Here is a 27,005-nt window from a genome sequence, read left to right as displayed (position 1 = left end):
GAATTATGACGTAGGCTTAAACGCTTTATGAAAGAGTAACTAAACATGGTTAATACTGGTATCACATAATCCAAAGAAAAACAAAACTGGTTAAATATATCTCAAACAATCAAATTAAAAACTCACAAATGAAAGTAAAAAAAAAAAAACTCTGGAGACTAAGTTTTGAAAAACCCAAGCATTTTTGAATGTTCATACTAATGATTAACCAACCAGACATTTGATCTAAACATTATGTGCGTGTTTAGTGTTTGTTTCTATTAGTGCCACAACGCAAACTACAAGACAAGTCAACTTAGAATTGGAGACTTTTGGACAGTCCTTTTTAGCAGTTTTCCCACAACTAAGAGCCGCAAAAAACAACAACTTATGCCTGCTGTTGCCAGCGCCTCAAAACTCCATGAATTCTAAATCCTACCCATTCTAGCTTACAATTAGCTGCATTTTATTGCCATACAGTAAACATCAAGTCAGGCTGAATGCCCATAATCTACATGTTGTACTAAACAGCAAAACATAACTTAAAAAACTATTGTGAGTTCAAGTGAGTAAATATGCAAATATTTTGGCCTTTAAACTGTACTTACATTACTCTACATTATAAACATGTATAAGTACACTTCACGGCACAGTGTGCAATCTATTGCTAAATTATTTTCCTTCCGAATCAAAATTGTGTCACATTTGAAACTAAACCACATACCTCACAATGTAGCTCTTTGGTATGGAATTTGGAGGTATTTTAAAGTTACGCCGAAGCAGAAATAACTGGCAGAGAGTTGATCAAACTGACTGAATGATTCAACTATTTTGAAAAGTATTTGGGTTAAACTAATGGACACATTGCTAAGAAGGAAAATAATGCTTATCAAGGATGTTTAACATGTATCTATGGAAACTGTTATAAAGGCATCTAAACTAAAACCATTGATAAATAGTCAACACATAGATAAACACACAAATTGAAGTTAAAACACAGGAATTAAGTCCATTTTAAAGTGTGCTAATATTAGGTGGTTATAAAGAGTAGTTGCAACAATCCTTTCAATAAAACATAAACTCCAAAAGCACATTAGTTAGGGTTGGCTTTTAAAACATCATTCACCGTAGGCAAACACTAAATCAACATTATAATACACCTATAACGCCCACTTCACTAACGCTTATAACCTGACACCTCAAATGCCCAGTCAGTCCAAACTACAAAATCATCTAAAACTCACTCAAAAACGAAACTGATATCAAAAGCATGGAATGAAAATATTGTTATAATAATTGGTAAATTACACCACTTCTCAGAGTCAAAATATTAAATAATTAGTTTATGAAATAATAATACCAACAATTCACTACCCTGATCTCTTCAAATAGTATCCATATTTAGACATACATCTATAGTGGACATTTAGAGTAAAGCTTTGGATTAATTCATCCATATTAAAAACTGTCCCAACCTTCTTCAACAGAATTGAGATGAAACAAAATAGGTTTTAGTCATCAAAGAGCAAGTTGGAGTACGCACATTAAGTCGCACTCACTCGAATGTCGCGTTTGGAAGCCTAGTCAACCATTGGTACCACGGTACTCGAATGTCTTGTTTGGAAGCCTAGTCAACCATTGGTACCACGGCACTCGAATGTCGCGTTTGGAAGCCTAGTCAACCATTGGTACCACGGTACTCAACACTCCTTTGCTTTCCGCAATTTTGGCTAGTCACTGGTCCCCCTCTGCGCTTTACACATGTTAGAACGGAACAGACTATTGGAACCAGTGAGGAAACCATGGGCTCGAGGCTGGTTCCAAATGGTCAACCACAAACACAATAGTCAACCAATGGTCGACCAGCCGGGGTTCGAGTCAAGATAGTCAACCTTTAGTAAACCATGGTGCACACAGGAACTTACTTAAAGTATGTGAGGACCATTCCTTGAATAAGAACGAGTGTTACTACTATTTGACAGGGGAAGGTACAAGGTAAATATGGCATATGAATTAAGAGCCATTTAGTATTTAAGAATGATAGGTGTTACTACCCTCAGAGTTGGGGAGGGAGGGAGGGAGGGAGGGGGGGGGGGGGTAAGACATAAGGTATAAAGGATCGTCCATAAAGAAGATTTACAAGTTTTACCTCCATCTGAACATCCTCACAAGACTTCATCAGATACAAAGATCTTCATTCAATCTAAAATCCTAAAATCTATAAAATACTGTTCATAAAATATTCCATTAATGGTAGAAGCACCAACCAACTTTTATGAAATGTGCAGACTTATTAAAAAAAAACTTCCTCTAAAGTTAACTCTTATTAGATATTTATAAATCAAGATGACCATGTACTGCATATCATTCTACACTCTAGATACTTAGTGTATGTACATTTGCCTCAGATTAGTATATCGGACGGCACTAGACTTGGATGGACTTGGCTACCCTGTATGCCATCTTGGATTCAAAGTCAAGATTCGGATCATAAAAATCAACACTAGCCGTGTCCGAAACAGCGACTTTGGCTACAGCTATATCAGCGAGTCTTCAAGTGTTGAAGAATAGGCAGACGTGCGTGACTTAGCCGTAGCTGTAGCCGTAGTCCTGTTTTCGGAAACAACCTTAGCCAGAGAAGGGGGCAGCTATGACTAGATCAGTGCGTCCGTCTATGTTGAAGAATAGCCAGATGCACACGATCTAGCCGTAGCTGTAGCCGCTGTTTAGACACAGCCTTAGATCAGCCACAACTGATTTGACCTATGCCTCACTTTGAATCAATGCAGCAGCCATGGCGGGAAAGACACTGAGAGTCGTAAACCAAGTAAGTTTCTGTCATTTCCAAATCTAGAAGAGACAGCAAAAAACATCAAAGTGTCTAGCAAAAATAGTCCATCTCTATACAACCAATCTTATTAACTTTTTACGATCACAGCTTTAGAATTTACTTGTTAACATTAATAAAGCTATGTACTTCAATGTATCACTGCACTACTGAGTTTGGGTGCCGTACATTGTACTCACTGGCTACAGTTAGTCTATTATTAGAACAAATCTTGCATACTTCAATCCAAAACCACTTTGCTCTCCGTAGCATCTGAAACTTTTTACTATCTAGTGAACTATCTATTTTAAGGATTGTTGATTCTGAAAAGAATTGGTGGTTAGCGACTCACTTGAAGACCATCAGAGCATACTGATGGAAACATTGAGTTGTTAAGTCAATGTTATTGTGATTTGCAGTCCATTGAGGATTGAAGCATAAAGGTTCGGCACACTATGACATATTTTACACTAAACTCAAATAGTTGCATCACTCCAAAAGGGAGATCACAAACATTCAGCACACATTGCTGGACAAAATGACAAATCTAAATTTAGCTAAACACACAGCGCTTAAAGGCAACCCACCTCAAACCACAAACTATTCATTGCAATTATACCATTATCAATCCCTTTGTCATAAAAATAGTATTTTTTTCATCTACAAATGTACAATGCTCTAGTGTTACCACTGGATAAATTTACTTAGCAAGATCTACAAGTATTTGTCTTTGTATCAATTCTCTATTCATTGGTTAATTCTACATCTGATATTATTACACAAGGGGAAGTAGTTTATAACAACTGGTCCCCAAAATACCAGTACTTATATACTGTACATTATTCCATTCTCTACAAGTCAAGTATAATTACAACTGGGGTGGTTACGATAGAACTTTACAAAAAATCAATTGGTATCGATACGTATTGACAATAAGATACAAGTACAATCACCATGTGTATAATGCTCACATGGAACTAAAATATCAGTCATAAAACAGGATTAAAATCAAAGCAACTACAATTTTAAAATCTACTATGGACTACACGGGCACAGTATCGTTCTTGGATTATTATAAATTCAAACATGCAACACCAAATTGTACCAATAAAACAAGTTTAAACAATAACTTGTCCAATGCACACAACCTTTATATACTGTTTAAATATGAAACATTTAAAATGGAAACAAAGTCTTCAATGCTAATGTGAATTAACCTTGTGTACATCAAACACATCAAATTCATAATCAAAAAGCTCAGACAACAACTAAAAAATACACCGCATGCAGTAAAGTTAAAGTCTAGGTACAACATACCCTAAGATGACAAACAGTTAGCAAATCTTTCTGTCTTCAAATTTCTGTTCTTCAAACAATAAGATATTATTCCTCTGTGGAAATACATCTCATAGAATCCATAAAAACATCAACCATCAATAAACTATCTACTAGAAACACTGTACATGGTTTCCATCCTTAACATTGGACTGATTTTTACTTCACACAAAACGGTATCCACTGTAGCCATTATAAAAAATTATGCACACAATTGCATATCGGACACAACATGCATTTTCCCAATCAATTTATTGGGAAAACTGCGAAGCAAACTCCCTCAACTTAAAATATGAACAAAATGTGGCAGATTTGACTGCTTTTAGTGATTTTGTATCATGCCTCTTTATTTGTCATAAAAAGTATTGCAGATTTACACGGGACACGAACATAGTATTTAAGAATCTTCCTCGTGTGTCAATATTTCTCATATCATTAAATAATGACATGAAAATTATGTAAACCCATTCATATCATGTCACCCAAGTAAGAATGACTTTGTTTAAACTCCAATATCAACTAATTATAGCTACACCTGCTTCACCCTTTAATTGATTGGTTTTTAAAGACCCTTTTACCATGACACACTGACCAGTAATTGCCTTTAAAGACTATTAGGGAAATTCATAATGTATACGAAGTTGATTTACATTAATGCATAGTTTGCATATCACCCGTTTTTGCGTCTATCAGTCCATTTTACGCCCTCAACACTGAGAGGACATTCCTACATATGGAGTTGAGCAAATTTGTCTCGCAAGGCAACAAGTCAATCGGCAGAGAACCCTTGGTACAAGTACTGGTACGGATGTGTCTTGGTTGGGCTTAAGGGATACGTACTGTAAATGTTACCGGATGGTGAGCGTAGGTAGACAGGTCTGTTGTACTGAGGGTGGTAATGAGCAGGGGGCGGGGCCATACCAGCAGGGTGGTAGGTGGTTGAAGCTGATGGGATGGTTGGTGAATGAAGAACAGCTTGATGTGGAATATGAGACGGTAAGGAAGATTTATAATGAATGTGTGGGCCTGGGGGTGGGAGAGTCGTAGTCACTGGGGAATTAATCCCTGGTGTAGAGCCATAAGAGTAGATATATTGACCGTTAGATTGAGCCGTACCAACATGATGGGATTGAGTCGTCTTAGGTTTATGACTGGGACTACTATGCTGTTGGAAATACGGTGGAAGGGTTACTGTAGGTGATGTATAGACAGGGATACCACCATGTAAATCAACTCTCTCATGCTGTGACCTCTGTACCTGTGATGTCATTGGCTCAGCCCTTGTTGACCTTTGACCTCTTGATGATTGTTGCTGCGCTGATAATGTCAAGGTACTCGGTCGTTGGCGATGGTGTGCTGGGCTTCGATGTAACGCTGGAAGAGTCGTACCACCGACATTCTTATTACAACTCTTCTGTGGTTGCATTATGGGTAACGCATCAACTTCCAGGGGAGGAAGATTAATAAAAGCAATAGCTGAATCTGAACAATGATGAGCCGGTCGTTCTTTCTTTAAAGCCGAGACTAAATCTCTACCTTGAGCTTTCCTTAATGGATGTAAGACTTCTTCTTGACTGTCACTGTGTACTTCTTTCTTTACTCGTTCTTGAAACCTAACAGTCCCACTTTCAGGTATGTTTACAATAACTTGAGGTTCCTTTCTACTACTTAAACCCTCTGACATATCTCTATGATATAGATTCTTTCTACCATACCCTGTCTCTGTATTACCATTAGTAGACGCCGGATGGGGGCTCCCGTCCGGTGTGTCTCCAATAGTCACACAGCTCACCACGTTCTGTCTCTGTAGCTTCTCCAAGTCTATCTTGAGTGGCGAGACTCCGAGTGATGAATCACATGATGATGAGGAAGAGGAGGCGTAGGGATGAGGTTGCTGAGGAGATGGACTTAAGATGCTATTGGTGCTACTTAAAGAGCAGGAGTGTGTGATAGTGTTATCATTGCAGGCTTTACACATCTTATCTTCACATCTAAGACAAGGAAAACCGTTTACAAACAATTAGACTTCATGGTTACTTAGTAAGCAGGAGTGTGTGATAGTGTTATCATTGCAGGCTTTACACATCTTATCTTCACATCTAAGACAAGGAAAACCGTTTACAAACAATTAGACTTCATGGTTACTTAGTAAGCAGGAGTGTGTGATAGTGTTATCATTGCAGGCTTTACACATCTTATCTTCACATCTAAGACAAGGAAAACCGTTTACAAACAATTAGACTTCATGGTTACTTAGTAAGCAGGAGTGTGTGATAGTGTTTGTCAATGCAGGTTTTACACATCTTATCTTCACTTTTAAGACATGACTTCATGGTTACTTTCTTGGATTTAAAAGGGGCGTTTTTACCCCATCCCTTATCTCATGCCTTCGTACTATTCAAAGAGGACTGGGACCAATTTCATAGAGTTACTTTAGCACAAAAAGTAGCTAAGTACTTACCAAAATAAGGTTACCAGCCAAACTGGTATGTCACACGTCTAATTTGTGACTGGTATCCTACTCATTTCTGCTAAGCAGAAAATTCTTAAGCAATGTTTTCTGCTTAAGCAGCTTTATGAAATTGGGCAGTGAAAAGTTTGTTACATACCATTTAGCAATATCTAGAGAGAAGTGAAAATATGAATACGTACCCTTTAGTCAGCTTCTCTGGTTCATCTTCACTATCGCTACTTATTGTAATAACACTAGGTACCGGACTAGGAGAGTCTGGTATTACTATCGGTTCACGCTTAGCAGAATAAGAATCATCTGTCTTGAGGTTAGCAGCCTCCTGTTTAGTACTGCGATTGAACCTTGTACTTTCTTGGGTTGTTGAGGCTTTAGTTGATGTAGTTGGAGGTTGGGTGATAGTTGAAGGAGGGGAACTACCTCGGACTCGCTTTGACTTCTGAGGGGATAAACTGCTGCTAAATGCTGCAGTATGTGTCCTATAATCAGAAAACAAACAATCAAGGAATAAGCTTCAAGTCCATTTTAATATCAAGTAGGATTTGAACCTTTGCATGGCGGAAATACGATATAGTAAAGGTGTGTGGTCAAGATTATCATTACATGGTGTTCCCACAAACTATTACTATATCAACCATTGGTTTCAACTCGACGTTTCAGAGCATACTGACCGAAACGTCGAGTTGAAGCCAATGGTTCTTTTTAGAACCACCCCAACTAATTTAGAGTTTTTCTTTACAAGGTAACACTGCTTACCTTTACTATATCGTTTTAATATTGTTTTCTTAACACAGTAATATGGGAAGATTAACTAGACTCCTACAAAGTGCCTCAGGTTCAAAGTTGGCATAAACTCCGTCAATATGCAGTTATACCATATTTGATATACAAAGGTTGTATAATTCCAGTGGAACGGCTGGAGAGAGAGACTACATCTGACTCATACACCATATGCTGATCCAAATAGTTATTTATAGCCACACTAACTTCTTCTGGTTCAAATCTAAAGGAAGTCGGTAATTTTTTACCGTCATGAAACGGCCGAAGTCATGTAAAAACTTGATTTATTTGTAAAAAGTCATACCTCTATAAATTGTGGTTTTTTAGCTTTGGAACTTGAGAAGCCTGTCTTAAAGATGCAATCTTAATTTTTTTTCAGGCAATGTGATTTCCCTAAGGTCCACACTATGCCTGGACGACTTGTGCCGTAATCTTGACTATTGATTGCTATAGTCGAGTCGCAACTACCTTTTCAACTACTTTTCAACAACAAATAGTTGCGACTACTAAAAAATGGTCACGACTACCTGCTTGGTGAACCAGTTGTGTCGCTCATGACTATTTACGACAACATAATTTACATACAAAACACTATCAGACATCAGTGACACAATCCTTCAATCCTTTTAGCTTGAATTTTTCTATATTGCCACAATGCATCTTGAGAATTATAAATTACTCGCGACTAGTGTAAGACTAGTCCATTAGTAAATAGTAAATTTCACTAGTCGCGCTCAGGCCTAGTTCACACTTACTTCTGCCCTCCTTGCTTGCGAGCCAATCTTGTATGTGAGCTCCTCGCTGTGGATTGCGGTAGATTAGAACTCCACTGGGATTGTTGCAAAGCATGCTGGGGAGTCAAGGGCATTATAGGATGGAAATGACCTCCATATTGTGACCTCTGTAAAACAAAGATAGAAACAACAGAGATTTAGGCCATTGTTTTTATTAACGTTGCACAACAGACATGATATCATGTCCTGCAGCTGATTTCACAAAACGCTAGGATTAACCCGCTATCGTTAGAACGATTAACCTTTCCTATTTTAGGATGGGTTCAATGCGTAGTTCAGCAAAAGAAGTACGCAACAAAACAAAAAACAACTGAACTGTGGATGCTGATGCTGAACCGGGATGCTATGAAGATGAGCATTAGAGTTTCCCGAGATGGTGTTGGCTGAAGACAACGTCTCGCTCAACTAATACTACAATGTGTCCAAAGGTCTATGGATACGGAACTTAACCCGTCCCAAGTCCTAAGATTAATTAATCTTAAGTTAGGAAGAGTTTGGTGAAATTGAATCTTACCTCAACAACATGATCATAAATGCCTTCTACATCCATATGAAACATAGCAGGACTTGGTTCGGCTGATATGAAGGTAGGATCGTCAGACGGTCTCCATGACATTGCTGCTGCTGGCACATACTGCCGTCTGTTAACAAAGAAAACATTGTCACATTGTCACAACTGTCATTCACAATGATAGAAGACTTAGCGTTTCCACTATAGCCAAGTTCATGCAAGAACTATTGCTGACCATAGTTTGTCTTACAGTTTATCAATGAAGTAAACTATTTGGAACCAACCTACAAGGCACAGTCACATCGCTGATTACCAACAGCTTTTTCATAGCACAGCGCAGAGTAGACCAGGTATAACAAAGTTATCACGTGCGATAAGTCGAAAGTCGTGTTCATGACATGACTACAGTTGCTTGCACTTCAACTTCTGTGCGCAGTAGAAATTTGCAATTGACTCATAGGGTGCCCTTTACTAAGGAGAAAATGCCTTGGTGCCCTTGCCCTTTCAAAAACGAAGCATACAGGCATGTGACTCAAATAATTGTTGAGTTCAAGAGGATAATTGACTGACCTCCAAGTTTCTGCAAGAGGTTGTGTCTCCGGAATGACAGGCTGTTGTGCTATAGCGGTTGCCCCTTGTTGCCATGGTGATAGAAACATCTGCCCACTGGAGGGCCATGATTGGACAGGACCATTCTGAGAGAGAAAAAAAACATTAGGAGATGAGACCTAAATCATTGGCAAAGAAACATGGATATGTCACACACACACCGCAATCAAAGCCTACATCTCTTTAAATTTTGTGATTTACTATAAATTAATCTTTGTGATGGCCGTTTGACTATGTTCTTTTTCTGTGACGTTTGATACTCCCTATCATTAGCTGTGTCTCAGATCAACGCACAGTGGACAATATGTTGATTTATTATGTGGGAAAGCTGTGCTGCGCGGCACAATGTATTTTGCTAAGAGTACTGGGCAAAACTTGTGAGTCCTTGGCAGGACTGCCAACCGCGGCTACACCACCGATAGTGTGATAGGAGTCCTTGGCAGGACTGCCAACCGCGGCTACACCACCGATAGTGTGATAGGAGTTTTAGAAAGCTATATAATAGACATACCCTGAGTAGAACAGTTTGATTCTGAGCGACTCCAGCTGGTCCAGGCCATCCTGGTTGTGCTGTTCCATTATTCATTGACATTGGTAATGCAATGGGCTGTAAAGAGTGAGTAGGACCACCGGCTTGATGATGCTGACCAACGACTACTGATCCGTTGTGATGACCATTCAAACCAGAGTTCTAAATCAAAATAAATACATCATAAGTGTGTATGGCATAATAATAGGGTTACAACATTAAATACAGAAATACTTTCAGTCAAAAAGCTTTGTTTATTTTTAGTCTTTAAACATTGATTTTGTCCAAGTTCAAGGCTCTGCTAATACTGCAAAGAATGGGTCCTTATGTCAAGCAGACATTATGTGTTAGCAGGGAGTTCTTGCTTGTGGGCATACGTACTCCACGTTACTAGGCATTCTGGGCAGACATTCGGTACTTGCCGGTAAGCGAGACAGGTGACCACAAATAAAATTGGCCCCCAGGTCAGTTTGGGGACCTGGTATTGAAGACAGTTGTATTTTTGTTTGTACAAAGAATCAAATGATCACATTACAACGGTTAAAACTGATGGCTATTGTTGGATTGTTTTAATATCAAACTCAACAGTTGCCATGACAATTTGTGGTCTTACCTGTGTAAACACTTGATGTTGTATTGTTAGTGACTGATGTTGTGGAGTTTGTGTTACTATGGGAACACTATTCTCAACTCTCAAAGGGTACATCTGTAATGACTAAAAAAAATGAAGTGAAACGAGATTAATATGGAATTCACCTTAGGAAGGTTAGTTTTTTGTTGAAAACAGCAACCTTTAAAGGAATATTACAGAATTGGTAAGAAAACAAATTGTGAAGATCAAAGATTCACATAAAACTTACACGGTCTAATGATGATATAGTAGAAAATATCCCTTGAAATATTTCTGTCTGAAATGTCATATTTGATGAGAAACAAATAATCTAATTTTGTGTTTGGAGTTCATCGCTCAGTGAGCGTTTTATTCATGTTTTTTTTGCATAGATGTCATGCAAAATGTGTAATCAGTTGTTCACTATTCTCTCGTGACCCAGAGGGCCGATCGATCACAAACTGCTACAGGTTTGTCAGTTTAAGTATAATTAAATAAAGTGCTTTGTTAGCAAAAACCAATTCTGTAATGTTCCTTTAAACAAAGTCTGTTTTACTTTGTGTTCCATATTTGGAAGTTTGCCCTAGATTCTATAATGTTCTGGTCTGTACATTAACTCTATGACTAATTCAGGAAGTATGTGTACGTGTAATGTAAGATAAATCACAATCAAGTACATGTGACATTGATAAGAACTAGGGGCTAGCTTGATCATGGATTTACCTCGTATCAAAATGTACACAAGAGGGCTAAAGTTAAGAGCACTGAATTCATACTCTGGTGTTTCTGATCAGCAGAGTGTGGGTTGGAGTCATGACACTTGTGTCCTTAAGCAAGACACTTAACCATTGCTTCGTCCTTGGGATGGGCTGAAAGCCGTTGGTCCTGTGTGTTGTGTACTGCACGTAAAACAACCCAGTGCAGTTATCGAAAAGAGAAGGGGTTCGTCCCAGTGTTCCTGGTTTGATTGGCAGCATATTGCACCACAGCACCTTGTAAACCATTACATGGTGCTATGTAAAAGGAGTAGATCTCATAATGCTGGAAATAACTGTATGCTAAAGCGCCTCGAGCGTCAATGAGTGATTGATATGTGCGCTAAACAACAAGCCACTATTATTATTTTTAAAAGCAAACTCTTGTCACCATAGTGGATTGTACACGTTACGTAACTTACATGACTTTGTGTCAAGGGAATCAGTATTGCTTCCACATGTTTGACAGTAATTAATATAAAGATTGTAGCACAGACTGTAGCAGTGAAGTGTAGTGAGACCGGAAAGAGTAATTTTATCTGTCGTTTCCTTCTAAGTGTGACTTTCCTCAACATCACACTCTTAGATTCAGTCGTTGGAAATTTAATTAGCTCAGTTTTAATTACTTTACTCTTTAGAGAGGCAATCATTTTCACATACATTTTTCGATAGAGACCTTTTTATAATGTATCTATTTTTAGTACAGTAGCGGAACTGCAGCAACTGGACGAGACTGACAAAAGCTCTGAGCGTAGCTTTGTTATTGCATGCTACATGTAGCCCGCTGCATACAGTCTGATGCTCTGAGCGTAGCTTTGTTATTGCATGCTACATGTAGCCCGCTGCATACAGTCTGATGCTCTGAGCGTAGCTTTGTTATTGCATGCTACATGTAGCCCGCTGCATACAGTCTGATGCTCTGAGCGTAGCTTTGTTATTGCATGCTACATGTAGCCCGCTGCATACAGTCTGATGCTCTGAGCGTAGCTTTGTTATTGCATGCTACATGTAGCCCGCTGCATACAGTCTGATGCTCTGAGCGTAGCTTTGTTATTGCATGCTACATGTAGCCCGCTGCATACAGTCTGATGCTCTGAGCGTAGCTTTGTTATTGCATGCTACATGTAGCCCGCTGCATACAGTCTGATGCTCTGAGCGTAGCTTTGTTATTGCATGCTACATGTAGCCCGCTGCATACAGTCTGATGCTCTGAGCGTAGCTTTGTTATTGCATGCTACATGTAGCCCGCTGCATACAGTCTGATTACCACAATGCCACCAGTGCAAACAAGACATGGTACAATACAATTTGCGCGTATTCGGTTTATAGTTGTGACGTATACATGAAGTGGTGTTGTTATAGCATTCCTATTGGACTTTTAGCGCCAATGATAAGTTACCATGGCTTCAAGGAAGTTTTCTACAACCTATTTCGACCTGTTAGTTTTACATCACGGTCACGGTAGGTTGACAGGAAGGTCAGTTTACCATGCGTACCCATTGGATTTAATCTTATAATTCTACAGAAAAGTTGTGGTATTCTAAAAAAAAGTCTAATGGATACACAAATTTAGCTGCATTTGAGAGGGTCAAACTGTTTAACAGTGAAGGTAGCTAGCTATGACACCAATGATCTCTAAACAGGAAGTCTATCTTACAACTTACATCAAAATAACTGCCACCTGGGAATAACTTGACACACTATTGACACCTCAAAGTACACACCACCTCTATCTAGTAATGGATAATTCCTAGCTCACTAGGAAAGTATAGGTGTTTGGGACTATGGACTGATTAAGTAGGACTTGTTTTGGGGGTGGCTGTTTTAAAGGATTTGGGTGTTGTGTTTAAAGCGGATATGTGCAACAGCCCCTAAAAGCAGATGGCTTCTTAAGTCTAAGTTGAGTCATTGGAAGGAAGTGCAGAAAGTTCAGCACAACTCACTTTTTCAGATCTAGTTTGGGAATATTCAAAGCGTCTCCTTTCTACATTTCAGAACAACTACAGCAAGGTTTCCTTGGCAATAAGCCATTTGCAAGTTAGATTTGAATGTTGTCCAATACATAGATGTGCTTGATCACAAGTCACCCTAAAGTTACATTTGTATTCCTCAGACTATCCAGACAGTTGCTATGTCACATGATTCGGGGCAAGCTTTTGCTTTTTATTTAAGGTGGTGAACACCCATCAGGATTCTGAATGGGTGTATGGAGCAATGGAACCATGGTTGCTGTACAAACTCTTGCCCCGAACCATTTGTTGACATAGCAACTGTCTTGATGGTCTTTTATACATCCCAGAGCTATAGCAAGGTTTACTTAACAATTATTTTACAATGACCTTTAACCTCCTTACCTGTTGAAATGGATCTGGTCTGGGGTACTGACTCCCTCCTTGTTGCTGCTGTACATTTTGTGATACTCTCTGTGCAATTTGTGGTGGCTGATACGGAATGTAAGGACCAGACTGAAGATGATATTGAAGAAATGGGAACTCATTTCCTTGAGGTCTTACAGACGTTGTAATTGTCTGAGATGTACCCTATTTAAAGGAAATTAATCAATGTGGTTAAAGGAAATTAATCAATGTGGTTTAAGGAAATAGAAATAATGATGACAATGTACGACAAAAAGGTAGTTGCAGGAATACCAAGAAAGTACAAAAGTAAGACCAGATTAAAGGCAAAGAATACTTTTGATTTCTGGAACTGATTTTTTTTAACATGAACAAATGCAGATGTATAAAACAAAACTTACATTGCGTTTTTGAGACAAGGCCGAAAAGTTTGGGAAATGAATATTTATATATTTTTACCAAAAAACACCTAACTTTGGAGTGAAATGTTTCTCAGAATGCTTTATGCTATCGAAAGTTGCTGGAGGCTTGTAACATGAAGTTGTTTTTGCCATTATATTTAAGAGTGACTACCAAGCGTATACACTGTCAGGACATAAATGCTCATTCGAAGACTTAAGCCTGGTTCATACTTTCTGCGATTGCGAAGCGAATTTTGTCGTCACATTGCTGTTTTCACAGCGAATGTTTCCCGAGTAACATGCCTGTGATAATTTTTTCACAGGACTCGGGAAAGTACTGAGTATACAGTGCCTACACACATCGGTGTATGGGTAAAAAACAAAATTAGTTTTCGCAAAAGAGTTGAACACATTTCAACTGATGCAAATTATTCGTTGCAAATTTTTGGCGTCAATATTCGTTTCGCATTGGAGGGAAGTATGAAGCAGAAGTAGAAACATGTGAAGAGTTACCTGATTCTGCAGAGCAGCATTAAGCTGATTATTGAACGCAATATTCAAATTGCCTGCACTAGATGTTACTGGCATCACACCAGCGAAGCTGGCTGGAATACCCGATGTATTAGCATCATAGATCTGACCTGGTCTCTTACAAACTTCCATGCTACGAACACTCGACTTCACACTATTAAATAGGAAGAAAAACACATTTAGAACATTTTAAACAAAAAAACTATTAGGTTTGATAAACCTGATAATGATATTTGAATAAGGGAATAAAAGATAAGGCAATGAGGTCTTAAGCGGCCATTTAAAACAGCAGGGTCTTGGCCATGAAGGTGAGGTCCTTTATCAACAGCCACGACCCTGCAAGGTCTTAAACCAAAGATAACGACTGAGTCTCCACTCTTTTATTTCAATCATTATAAAGTAGGAAAATCTGTAAAACAAATCAAGCGATTTCCTATTAATAGGATTTGGCTTTTACATTGAGTACTGGCATGTATTGATTGCGTAGAATAACCCCATGCGTAAGCTCCCGGGTCATGCCTATATTCAAACACCTTTTTTCTGCATTTATATCATCTGTTTAAACACCCCATATAGAATTGCGTGCATTCCTTAATAGACTGCATTTTCAACAGCTTATTTTCTTTCAAAAAATTTGTTGGGAAAATAATTGCAGAAAAACCGAATTGATGTGTTGCTTACTTTCTGCAGTGAGCATACTCAGCAAGATGTCCGAGTGTTACAAACGCATGATTGATTGCCTCTAATGGTGTGATTCTCTTATCAGGATCAATCGTCAACATCTTCTTCAATAGGTCCACAAATTCACGTCTGCACAAGATAAATGTCATTAACACATTAGTAAACTAACACTGAATGTAACCAAAGCCATAATATGAAATATTTTATCTACAAGAGAGCAGGACCCAGATTCATGGCTCTGCTCACCGTCAGCAAAGAATCGGCGCTTGTGGAAGCAGGGAATTCTGTGTTATCGTCGAGTGTGTTTCAATGGTTAGCAGGTAATTTTGTCTTGTGCGCGTACCTACTCCACGTTACTAGGCATTCTACACTGACTTTAAGGCTAGCTCAGAAATTTATGCTTGCACATAAGCGGAGAATGGTGAATGATCGTAAGCGCATAATTAGGCAGTAAGCAGAGTCATGAAATTGTGCAATATGATGTTTAATCTTAGATGAACAGGTCTGATACTTCACAGAGGCAACGAAAGCAATTGCCTCCATGCCCCCTGGTCATTGCCTTGGTGCCCTTGAAATGCTCCAGTAGAAACAGAAACTTCATAGAGGCAACGAAGGCGATTGCCTCCATGCCCCCTGGTCATTGCCTTGGTGCCCTTGAAATGCTCTAGTAGAAAAGTAAAGTTTCCTCATAGAAGAGAATGCCAGTGCCCTTGTTCACTCAAAATTGAAGCAAACTGGTCTGTAACAATTTGATTTATTTAAATCTCAGATGAACATACGCAATATGTGTACCTACCTATCAGCCTTTTCAGCTAGTAATTCCGTTCCTTCAAGATCAGATGGGAAATTAACGGCAGCAATATCATCCAGACAGTTGAACATGTACTTCCTTGCTTCCTTTGCTTTAGTGCCAGTTTCAGATTCATGCTCATTGGTTTCCTAAGGAAATAAAACCAGAATCAACAAAAGTACAAAAGCAGATATTAAAAAGGCGATTGCCTCCATGCCCCCTGGTCATTGCCTTGGTGCCCTTGAAATGCTCCAGTAGAAGTTTACAATCTCACAGAGTGCCTTTACCATGGAGAAAATGCCTTGGTGCCCTTGCCCTTTTCCAAAACGAATCGTGCAGGCCTGTATAATGCATACAAAACCATGACAACATACTCTAAATAAGTAATTGATGACACCATTTTGAGGCATCCCTGTTGAACCTAGTAAAACATCTGGAATTCTTAACTCTAGCTGATGAACTTGATTGAAGGAAGATGCGACTGACAGACAAGATAGGCATAAACCCCCGTCCCATACAACTCACTTTATTGAACCAATACGGATATCTTTAGCTTTAACCTGGACTTCACAAACTCACGTAATTATGTATAGATGAAGGTTGCAGTATGCATAATGCTATGGTTTCTAGCTGGTTACTGGGCATATATGTCTGAGTTTGCACTTGGATATGTTGATTAATGTTGACAAGATAAGATGACTGTAATTTGTGTCAAGGCATTGGCTGTATCCTGCAACTATCTTATCTTAATAGACACTCAGTAAAATGAGAAAACAACAAATGGCTACCTACTGCTTTGAAAAGTGAGTACCAGGGGTCAATTCCCCTTGTGTAGGAGAGCAAAATGCTACACAAAATGTATCAGTTGCTATTCAAAAACCACCATTTGTTACTCAACGTTAGCATTTAGTGTGCAAAAAAATAAGTTCAGTGTATATTTTTTTCTGCTATTCAATTTTGCTGGACACCATCCAAACCTGTAGTACCATTGACACTTGTTTATCCTACCAGTGGTTATTTAATTACGCACTGACAATCAAATCGACACTTCTTGACCTTTGACCAGAACAATCCTTGGGTCAGATACACAATTGTACTTCCCAAATTTCAAGTTTGTAAAATCATTGTATGGTAGGCAGGGAAAGATTTATTCCAGCATATTTGCATAGCAAAATATTCAGACAACAAATTTGGGGCACGCTGAATGGTATTGAGAAGCAAATGATGATTTTGGAGTAGTTCGTCAAACATTTTGTGTACATTTAGCATTTTGCTCTGCTGTACAAGGAAGATAGTTCCTTTAAAGCTATGGACTTTTAGCTACATGTTGATGAGTCATAACACACAGGATGGATGTGGCAGGTTATAAATGGATCATACGATCCATAAGAACATGTACATTACAGTCAACCCACAACTAACCACTAGTAAACCGACTTTAACAACTCAACAGTTTGTACACCATCGGGCATGAAATTGTTAACAACTGACCTCCTGGTAATTACAGTCCTGAAACAAAACGTATTCAATTATTTCATAGACCCTATTCACAATACCAAGAGCACATACACGCATGTCTCCTGTATGCAATTTTGGGTGTTAAAACATGTACAAAAGAACGGTACACAGGTGCACGCATCTGAGAACAATGCGCATCTACCAATCCTACCTTTTTGGGGGAGTCCATTCCATTTGTGCGTGTTTTGACATAATAAATGGCAGACAGGAGATGCGCGCGCTGCGCGTTGTGCAAGAGGGTCTATTAGATTGTTTAATTGTAGAGGAATAAGACTTCTTGATGTACCTTAATCCTCCAGAGAGGGAAGTTTGTATCATGATCTCTCTTGAAGAATCGAGATGTTTTAGTTGCAGAACTCAGAAGATTCTCAGCTGGTAGGCCCTGGGTTTGTGTAATGTAGCGAATCTGAAAAAAAAGGAAAAAGTTTGGGTTGTTTTATATTCTATACTCAATTTACTTACAGTAATTAACCATTAGGTGATCTTTGTTAACCTCTGGTGAACTTTATTTTAACACCTGTTGAGATTAATTGGAATGAGTAAGTTCCTGTGGGAATGTATTTAACTACAAAAGTTATGTACTGAGTAAACAAGTGTGCTTCAAAGAAGTAGTCAAATAGTATTCAATATGTAATTGGCAGTGAATCTAAGCAAGAATATGTCCCAATTTCATGGCTCTGCTTACTTTAAGCAAAGAACAACAGCAGAGAATTCTGTGCTTACGTCAAGCGCATTTCACGAGTAAGCAAGAAATTTGGCTTGTGCGTACTTCACGTTACTAGGCATTCTCTGCTTACACAGCTAGCGCAGAAACTCAGCGCTTGCACGTAAGCAGAGAATGGTGATTGTACGCGCAGAATTCATCAGTAAGCAGAGCCATGAAATCACTGGGCCCTGATTGTTGATGACATTGTGAATGATATCATCTTTACCTAGCAATTACTAAATTCTACGAGATGATGTTGTTGTTGTTGTTGTTGTTGTTGTTCTTTTATCTAAGCTTGACACTTGATATAAATGCACTGAATGTGCAGATATTGATGCTAATTTCAGCCTGATTAAGGATGTAAATCTAAGTAGGATTTGAAACTTTGCATGGTGGAGATAAGATATAGAAGGTGTAAAGCTACTTTAATCTCATCATTCTTACTGCCCTTGGAGCAGGAAAAGGAAGCAATTTGCAAACGACCTGCATAGCCTCAAAGAAAACACAAACCTTGCAAATTCAGCTATTCCTATACTAACTAAAAGCTTCCCATCACATAAAAGGCCAGCCATGCAATTCAGAAAACCAGGATTATTATAGGGTCAAAGTTTTACTGTCCATTTACAACTTAGTCCTTTTTGAACCATGGCTTCAGCTTTGACATCGGTTTCGGACTGTCCTCTCGTCTGAAGCCCTGAGCACATATGCAAGACACGCGCAATTGTCCCATTGGCTGTCAGCTAGCCTGAGCCAAATCTAAAGCCAAAGTTGTGGTTTAAAAAAAGGCCTAAGTCACCCAATTCCTTGTAACAGTTAACCCTTTAATTTTCAATGGGCCTAAAACCGACCAACTCATAAACTTGTACTGCTCATTGTTTTCAATATTGCCAAAAAAGATCTTCATAAAACATGTGTTTCTGTAAATATAAATACTTATTGATTCATCTAGATAAGTCAGTCACCAAATATGAACCAACTCTACATGAATAATTTAAACTGAATTAAATGCCTGATGTACATGTAGACCTTTATTATAGAAGACAAAATGGTTCACGAGTGTGAGTTTAAAGTTTATGGTGCAGACCGAGGACTTCTCTTTGTTCTCCCATTGTTTGGACATTGTTTATTTTTCAAGCTCCCCATTGGTTGTACACAAAATCTACCAAGGACTGTCCCCGGTGTGACTTTTTCCCGGATCCCTTTTGTTAAAGTCCTCGGTTTGAATGTTTAGACATGCACCTTGTCATAAATGTATAGCTTGTTTATTGACCTTTTACACCTAAAACAAGTCAGTCTTGTGTGATTATGAATTCATTACAGACAAGATTTCACTGGAAGCCACATAGCTTTGTTTTGGAGCTATCAATAAACATGACAAAGTAGTTTAAATATACTAAGTAAATGCATTATATTGGTTATTAATCAACATTCTGGTTTAGCAGGCACAATTTCAACCAGTTTATCTCATACAGTGAAACATAACAAACAGTCGACTACAGAAACAAGAAATGTTTAAAGGGCTTTTGGTTAATCCCATGACATTTCAAGTCCTAGAAATTGTCTAACCACAAACCACCAGGCTAGGCATTGTCTCTCCATTGAACAATGGTCTGATCCTTAAGTAACCTTTGACCCTGATAAGAACAACAAACAAGTCAGATAATAATAACCCTGGTCCCTAGGACAGGATCAATGCTTGCAGATGAACTGTTCAACATACAAACTATAGCCTACTTGAACTGTTATCCCATACACACTATAACCTACTTATTTACAATGGGTTTTAAACAGTCAAAACTTCGGCATTGTACCAGATCAAGAGATGACCAGAAGTTCAGCATAAACTCCATCAGTTTACAACATCTCTAATGTTTGGGCTGTTTTTACATTTGATAGCATCTTTGCTGGCTGGCGATGGTATGTTTGATAAGAAACTACAGAATCAAAATGAAATCAACAAGAAGTTACTATAAATACTAAATAGTAAACCAAGAAGGTAAAAAAATGAAGCATACAAGCCTGCTGTCAGATAATACAACATAAAGCCAATAAGAGCATTGAAGTACAATAGGGAGTAGACACTACACCTCCAGCCTCCCCTCCCCCCCCCCCCTCCCCCCTCCCCATAATCCAGGGGTGTCAATCAATAATGGTATAACAATGAGCATTGAAGTACAATAGGGAGTAGACACTACACCTCCAGCCTCCCCTCCCCCCCCCCCCTCCCCATAATCCAGGGGTGTCAATCAATAATGGTATAACAATGAGCATTGAAGTACAATAGGGAGTAGATGCTACACCTCCAGGCTACACCTCCAGGCTACACCTCCAGGCTACACCTCCAGGCTACACCTCCAGGCTCCACCTCCAGGCTACACCTCCAGCCTCCCTCTCCCCCCCCCCTCCCCATAATCCAGGGGTGTCAATCAATAATGGTATGACAATGACATCAACACTCCATGCTTAACATGTGGACTCACTGGTTACCAACCATTGTAATACCATTATAGCTCCATTGTAATGCACTGGTAACCAACACCATGCATGTACCTAATATGTGTATTAGACCGTATCCGAATTGACATCTACAGCTAGGGCTATGGCTGTGTGTTGCTAAGGAACTCCTGTCCATCAAAGCTGTAGCCGTATGTGTAGCGGGCAATTCGGATACGGCAATATTATAAAAATGAAATGTTAAGTGTATTACCTGATCATATTCCGATGCTCCAGGGTATAATGGCCAACCTAAGAACAATTCTGCCACAACGCATCCCAATGACCACATATCAATAGCTTCACAGAATGGTAGACCAAGAATAATCTCTGGAGCTCTGAAGACAAAATAAGAATACAAATGAAAAGAATTAAAACTCAGAAATTGACAAAAATAAATCATTGCGCAGCTCAAATAGCACTGAGAACATCAGGAACAAATATTAGAGGATGGATAAAAATGATTAAAAGATACACAACAAAGAAAACAACTTGAATCAAAAGTAAGAAATTAACAAAACAAAATTGACATCATTTATAAGAAAACTGGCATTGGCCGACAGTTCATAATGCTTCACATTGCCAAGCAATTTACCTTTTTAGAATTCATTGTTTTATCAATGTTTGTTCACAAATCTTTGTGCTTGTGAAGCCGGTTATTTTTATAACTCTCTGGCCTGATACTTCATGGAGGCAACGAAGGTGATTGCCTTCATGCCCCCTGGTCATTGCCTTGGTGCCCTTGAAATGCTCCCGAAGAAATTTACAATTTCCTAACAGGTGCCCTTTATAAAGGAGAAAATGCCTTGATGCCATTGCCCCTTTCATAACGAAGCATGAACTCTTGTACATGTATGACACAAAATAAACTGTTTCTCAAAAGTCCAGTGTAGTGTCTTGCCTGCCAGAAAGGCACTGGAATAAGAAAGGCCACTCCATTTGCTAACAAAGGCTACATGGAAGGTTACATGGAAGGTTACATGGGAGGTTACATGGGAGGCTACATGGTCTACACATTGTATGTACATATACAACAGTTTGTTATTGGATTCTAAACAGCCAAAGGGAAGGTCATAAGTGGCTGCAGAGAGAGACTAGCCTTGTTCATTAACATATCCCATAATAAGGGCAGGATACATTGTTAGCATCCTAGGTCGATCAACATAGACTCCTATCAATTACAATATCCTTCCGTTGTGTTTCTCAACCCCTGGGACCTTTGTTATTCACTCTATGACAAGGTTATTATTGTTGTAAAGTTGCTCATTTTTACAGGTGTGTATTGTCTTCAATACAGCAGGTGATCGGAGAACCAATTAGGTTCAATTCAATGGTTACAAATGTTGTTTTTATGTCTGGAACTTCATTCACAATTCACCAAAGTCTCTAGTTTGAGTCTTTTTTGTAACCTAGTCTTACCAAAGTTTTAGCCAAATTTGCTAGAAATTCAAAAACTGGGTGTCTAAATTGTTCACCTACAATACTGTTCATGTAAATGACAGATAAAACAAGGTGTCCAAATTTATAAACAGAGTACACCCAGACACTCCCTCTCTGGCTAAGGCTGTGTCTGAAATGGGGACTTTGGCTACAGCTACGGCTAGATCGTGCATGTCTGCCTATTCTTCAACACAAAGTTCCTAACAGACGTACTGATCTAGGCGTAGATATAGCTGAAGTTGCCGCTTTGGACACGGCCATAGAGATGTAGATGAAATTGACTAACCTGTAATATCTGCTTTGTAGGTAGGTAGAACAAACAGCTTTCGATACATGACTTGCAGAACCAAAATCAATGACTTTAACTCTGTATGGTTGTCTTGCTGGATCTAACAGCATTATATTCTCTGGTTTCAAATCAGCATGGATCAATCCTAGCGTCTTTAACTTCAGTAATGCTACCAGAACTTGTTGTAGTACAGGACGGATATGCTTCAAAGGGAGCGGTCGAAACTTACTCTGTTTCAAGAAGTCATACAGGTTCTGTTCAAGAAGCTCGAAAACTAAACATGTATGATTCTTATGTTGGAAACACTCATAAGCACGGACAAAGTTGAACTCATCAGCGTTCTCTGCACTTAATCTGGAGAGAATACTAACTTCTATCTGTCCTTGCCGTGCATAGGATGGGTGGTTCTTTAGAATCTTAATCGCTACAATCTCATTAGTACCGCGCTTCCAACATTTGACGACTTGACCAAATGTACCTCGGCCGAGAAACTCCAAGACTTCATAGCGGTTGGTCAAGGAGCAGAGGACCTCATGTTGAACTAACTGATAATCGCCCTCTCCTCCTGACGAACTCTTAGATGTTGTTGACTTCACTTTGTTACTGTTATTCTTACTGGTATTAACATGTTGTTGTCTTGTTTGTTTCTGCTCATGGCCGTGGTGGTTATCCAACTGCTCGTCACTTTTCCTCTTCATTCTGCACTTCTGATAGGTATCCAATAACTTAATAGTGGATGCCCTGATGACGTTCTGTGTTCTACTGGCGTTGTTGTTATTTACCAACGTATAGTTGACTCCATTAGGGACAATGGAATGGGTTAATGGTACGGTACACAGTGTACTAGTAGACAAACCAGTGTGTGGATTGGTCAGGATCACGTCATTGTTGTTGAGATTATTTGTATTCTCCACAACGGATTTCTTGATGGAGTAAAATGCACTGATCTGAGAACCAAACTGTAACCTTGCATTCGATGTCATACCTGTGAAGATAAACAAACAAACAAACAAACACTAATTAGGAAAGACAGTATCAATATATTGGGGGTATAACAATGTCTTTAGTGGGAGTGTTGGCTCTGAAAAGAGCCAGTGTGGTTTCGGCGACTCAAACCGTATACTCTGCTCGTCTTCAGAAGAAAAGCACTAATTAGTTGAATGTAATAAATTGCCGTCCAGAGAATTCTGTTTATAATCTGTTGACAAGTTGTGATCAATACATGTTGGAAACAATGAGGCAATTACCACTTAAGTTGGATGGCATGGTTAATCTGCCTGAATATTGTGTACCTCTGTCATGTGCAACTTCATAGCAATAGAACTTGCTGCTATTTATGCAGGCAAACAAACAAACAAACAAACAAACAAACAAACAAACAAACAAAATAGTCAACAGTCCGAATCATCAGAGTCCAAATGAACGAATCAGTTTCCAAAACTTCTAATAAGAGGAAGTTCAGCTCATGTCAAGGTAACTTGTGGAAAGGGATTGTTTAAGAATCTGTGTTAATCATTGAAAGTTGAGTGTATAGTTTAGTTCTGATGTAGGGTGAGTTGATATGAATAAGGAAGCTAAACCTGACTCATGCTGGCCACATGGTGCATACATTAGGGACAAGATTCTACCAATTCTATTACCCTTCCCCGTACTCTTACACTACACAGACCTGTACGCTTCGTTTTCGAAAGGGCAAGGGCACAAAAGCATTTTCTCATCGCTTAGGGAGGAAATTGTAAATTTCTACTAGAGCATTGTAAGGGCACCAAGGCAATGACAACGGAGCATCAACTGGGGGGGGGGGGGCATGGAAACAGTCGCCTTCATTGCCTCTGTGTATAAGGCCTGATGTACATGTAAGCTGATGTAAACAAACATCTTTTAGTACTGTACAGCAACTTTTAAGTATTCACAAAATCAGTCATTGCATTTATAAACAAAATCTATGTTCTACAACTTTAACCAAATACACTGACCAGCTTTGGCTACTGTAAACAGTGCACAGTTAGCACACTTAACATTTACCATGAAATGTGAATATAGTTCGTAAGTGTATTCAGTGTGCAGCTTATCACCATTGGCAACTTGAACTAATTAGGATGTTATGGTTTACAAAGCATCAGTACACAAACAGAAAGACAGTTAGGCCTACACATATAAACGCTCAACAACCATTTGATTCTCAATATACTTGTAAGCCTTTTGTATCTATTTGTACATCTGTATAGCACTGCTGCTATGCATTGCTGACTCAATTGTTTGTAGGGAGTTTCCACATTGACCCATATACAGAAGGTTGCACCGCTACATGTATGACAACAAACTGTCTACAATTCAAACTAATAAAAGAGAATCAACAGTAATCATTTATGAATGATGCAATTAGTTTTTTTTTTTAGACTTCTGGTGACAATGACTGTATGGCTGTTATTATTTCATGAAGTGCAAAAGCATCTGATGCAATTAAGATCTGAAATTACCATCAACGTCTTACTCAAGTAAACCTATGAAGGGCATCACATTTCATAATGCCACAATAAAGGGCCCATTATCAAGGCCCCAAGTCATCGATTCTCTAACATTTAACATGTCAAATGTACGTGTACTATACAGTATCATGCATTTACAAAGTGAATGGTAAGCTTCTAAAAGAAGAAATGATGTGTTGTTTCTTATTTTTAAATTCCTTTCTCATTTTCTTATTTTGCATCAAGATGAATAACATCACTACAGCAACCAATCTTGTTTCTAGACAAAAACAATATAATCCATACAATGGCACCTCAAGCTAGTTTGGGCCTCCGCCTACCAAATGACTGGCAGGCAAACTATTAACAATTGACTGGCAGGGTGGCCATGGCAACAGCTATAGATGATTCCTGCTTCATGTCTTATATAGCAACCATACTAAAAGTAAACAACTGATGACCACTTCCCACAACATGTTTTAAATACCTTGAAAATCTGAGGGGTAAATCTTTTAAAACTATTGATCTGGCTATAATCCTCTAATTTCCAATAGATAGATAGGTGACTTGGATAGTTAAAATTTTTATGTCATCCATGATTTTGTTATTTTTTGACCCATCCAAAATGTATTTCTGTTGGATGCAAACTTCAATCCTCGCGCCAACGTCAGCTTCTACTGATAGCCTGAATTGAATTTGTGCTCCCAGGTTTAAGCCTGTGCACCAGATATTTCACTCAAATTTCAAGCTTTGCGCCAATTTGGTTTTGTCAAAAACATTTTGTTTCTGACCAGCCTTTACTGCATGCCCATTAATTGTCAAACCACAAATCAAAAGTCGTTCTCGCAACTTTATATTTTACATCATACTTTTTCGAAAAGAATCATTGAGAATTTAAAAGGGACCTAATTAGGACCGAAACTAAAGTCCATAAGGCAATGTCCAGGGACTGGGCAAGAAAGCGTGACCCTATGGGTCATTTTTATACAGTGTAGTTCATGTAGAGTCGAGCTTGACGAAATGTAGCGCGCAAACTTCACTCGCATGCGCAAATTTGCCGCACGCAAATTTCACTCCCAAAATCTTGAAGTTTGCGGTCCCGTCTTGAAGATTGCCCAACAGTTTCAATCAAAAGTGTATGGACATGAAGAACATATCATCCCTGATCATGAACACTCATGAGTTTCGGCTTCTTATATCAGCTAAAAATATTAACAAACATTGCTAAAATTGTGTTTGATTGTTGTAGACTAGAAGTAGAAGCAGAGTGAAATGAATACACAGACACATTCCCACTACTAACAGGGCTAATTTGTATCAAAAAAGTAGTTTTCAGTGAATTTGTGTTGCCAGCGAGTGCCACCAGATGTTGTCAATGTAACATCTTGCTTGATGGTTTTTATTTTTACAGTGCGACCCTTTCTTTTCTAAATTCTACCCTTCCTCAGCAACAACATTTTAGCAAAAGTTGTAAGCTGTAGCTACCAATTGGCAGTGAGATGGCCTTAGAAATAAAGGAATCCGGAAAGCTTGCTTTGCCCCTATGCTCTGCCATTGTATGTTAAGTCTGGTCACAACATAACAGCATACTAAACATTTATGTACATGTACACACACACGTAGTTAACGTACACAGTGATGTGTACATGATAATCTATTTATTTTTACAATTTTATAAAAATAATAACAAGTAATTCACAATGCGTTTTCATGTTAATATTCATCAAATTAATCAATGATTCATGTGAATTGAGGTAGTTTAATTCATCTAGATATATTAAGTGTTTCAATACCTTTGATTTGTCCCAGATTTAAAGCATTTTTGTTGCATTTTCCTGGTGGAGATAGAGTTCCAATTCACACAGTCACGAGGGTTCAGGAATTCAGCAACACACAGCACTCAGCCAACAATCAGACAATGAACCTCACCACACGTTTATCATGTCCTCCAAAATGATCAAGGCGGTTTCTCTCTTGAAATTCACCAAATCACCGAAAATTTGCCCCGGCTTGGTGGTTCAATATCTAAATAGTTCTCCAGGCGTAGATTGTCGGGGGAGGTGGAGTATTTCGGGGCATTTTGTGTTGTTTTTTCTCCCCATGTCGCGCCATTTTCTTTAACGATCTTCTTTCAT

At 38.7% G+C, this 27,005-nt stretch overlaps 1 protein-coding gene across 2 annotated transcripts; it reads right to left on the bottom strand.

Annotated features, from left to right (window-relative positions):
• Window positions 1-2,055: 2,055 nt before the first annotated feature.
• Window positions 2,056-27,005, bottom strand: LOC117305363 (homeodomain-interacting protein kinase 2-like). Of its 2 annotated transcripts, none has more exons than XM_033790230.1 (15): window positions 26,664-27,005; window positions 22,400-23,387; window positions 20,888-21,011; window positions 17,761-17,880; window positions 15,963-16,105; window positions 15,167-15,295; window positions 14,468-14,639; window positions 13,554-13,739; window positions 10,448-10,549; window positions 9,817-9,996; window positions 9,267-9,391; window positions 8,700-8,826; window positions 8,147-8,292; window positions 6,794-7,090; window positions 2,056-6,132 (listed from the first exon to the last, which is right to left on the bottom strand). In XM_033790230.1, the coding sequence occupies exons 2-15, from the start codon at window positions 23,383-23,385 to the stop codon at window positions 4,911-4,913; spliced, it is 4,059 nt and encodes a 1,352-aa protein (XP_033646121.1). In that variant the 5' UTR covers window positions 23,386-23,387; window positions 26,664-27,005; the 3' UTR covers window positions 2,056-4,910. The 2 variants fall into 2 exon arrangements, with proteins under 2 accessions (XP_033646121.1, XP_033646123.1); XM_033790232.1 differs by lacking the exon at window positions 2,056-6,132 and adding an exon at window positions 6,195-6,348.

The sequence above is a fragment of the Asterias rubens genome, chromosome 22 (assembly GCF_902459465.1).
Source record: "Asterias rubens chromosome 22, eAstRub1.3, whole genome shotgun sequence".
Lineage (NCBI taxonomy): Eukaryota > Metazoa > Echinodermata > Asteroidea > Forcipulatida > Asteriidae > Asterias > Asterias rubens.
Note: the sequence above shows the minus strand (reverse complement) of the source record. Positions and strands in the feature narration are given on the sequence as shown.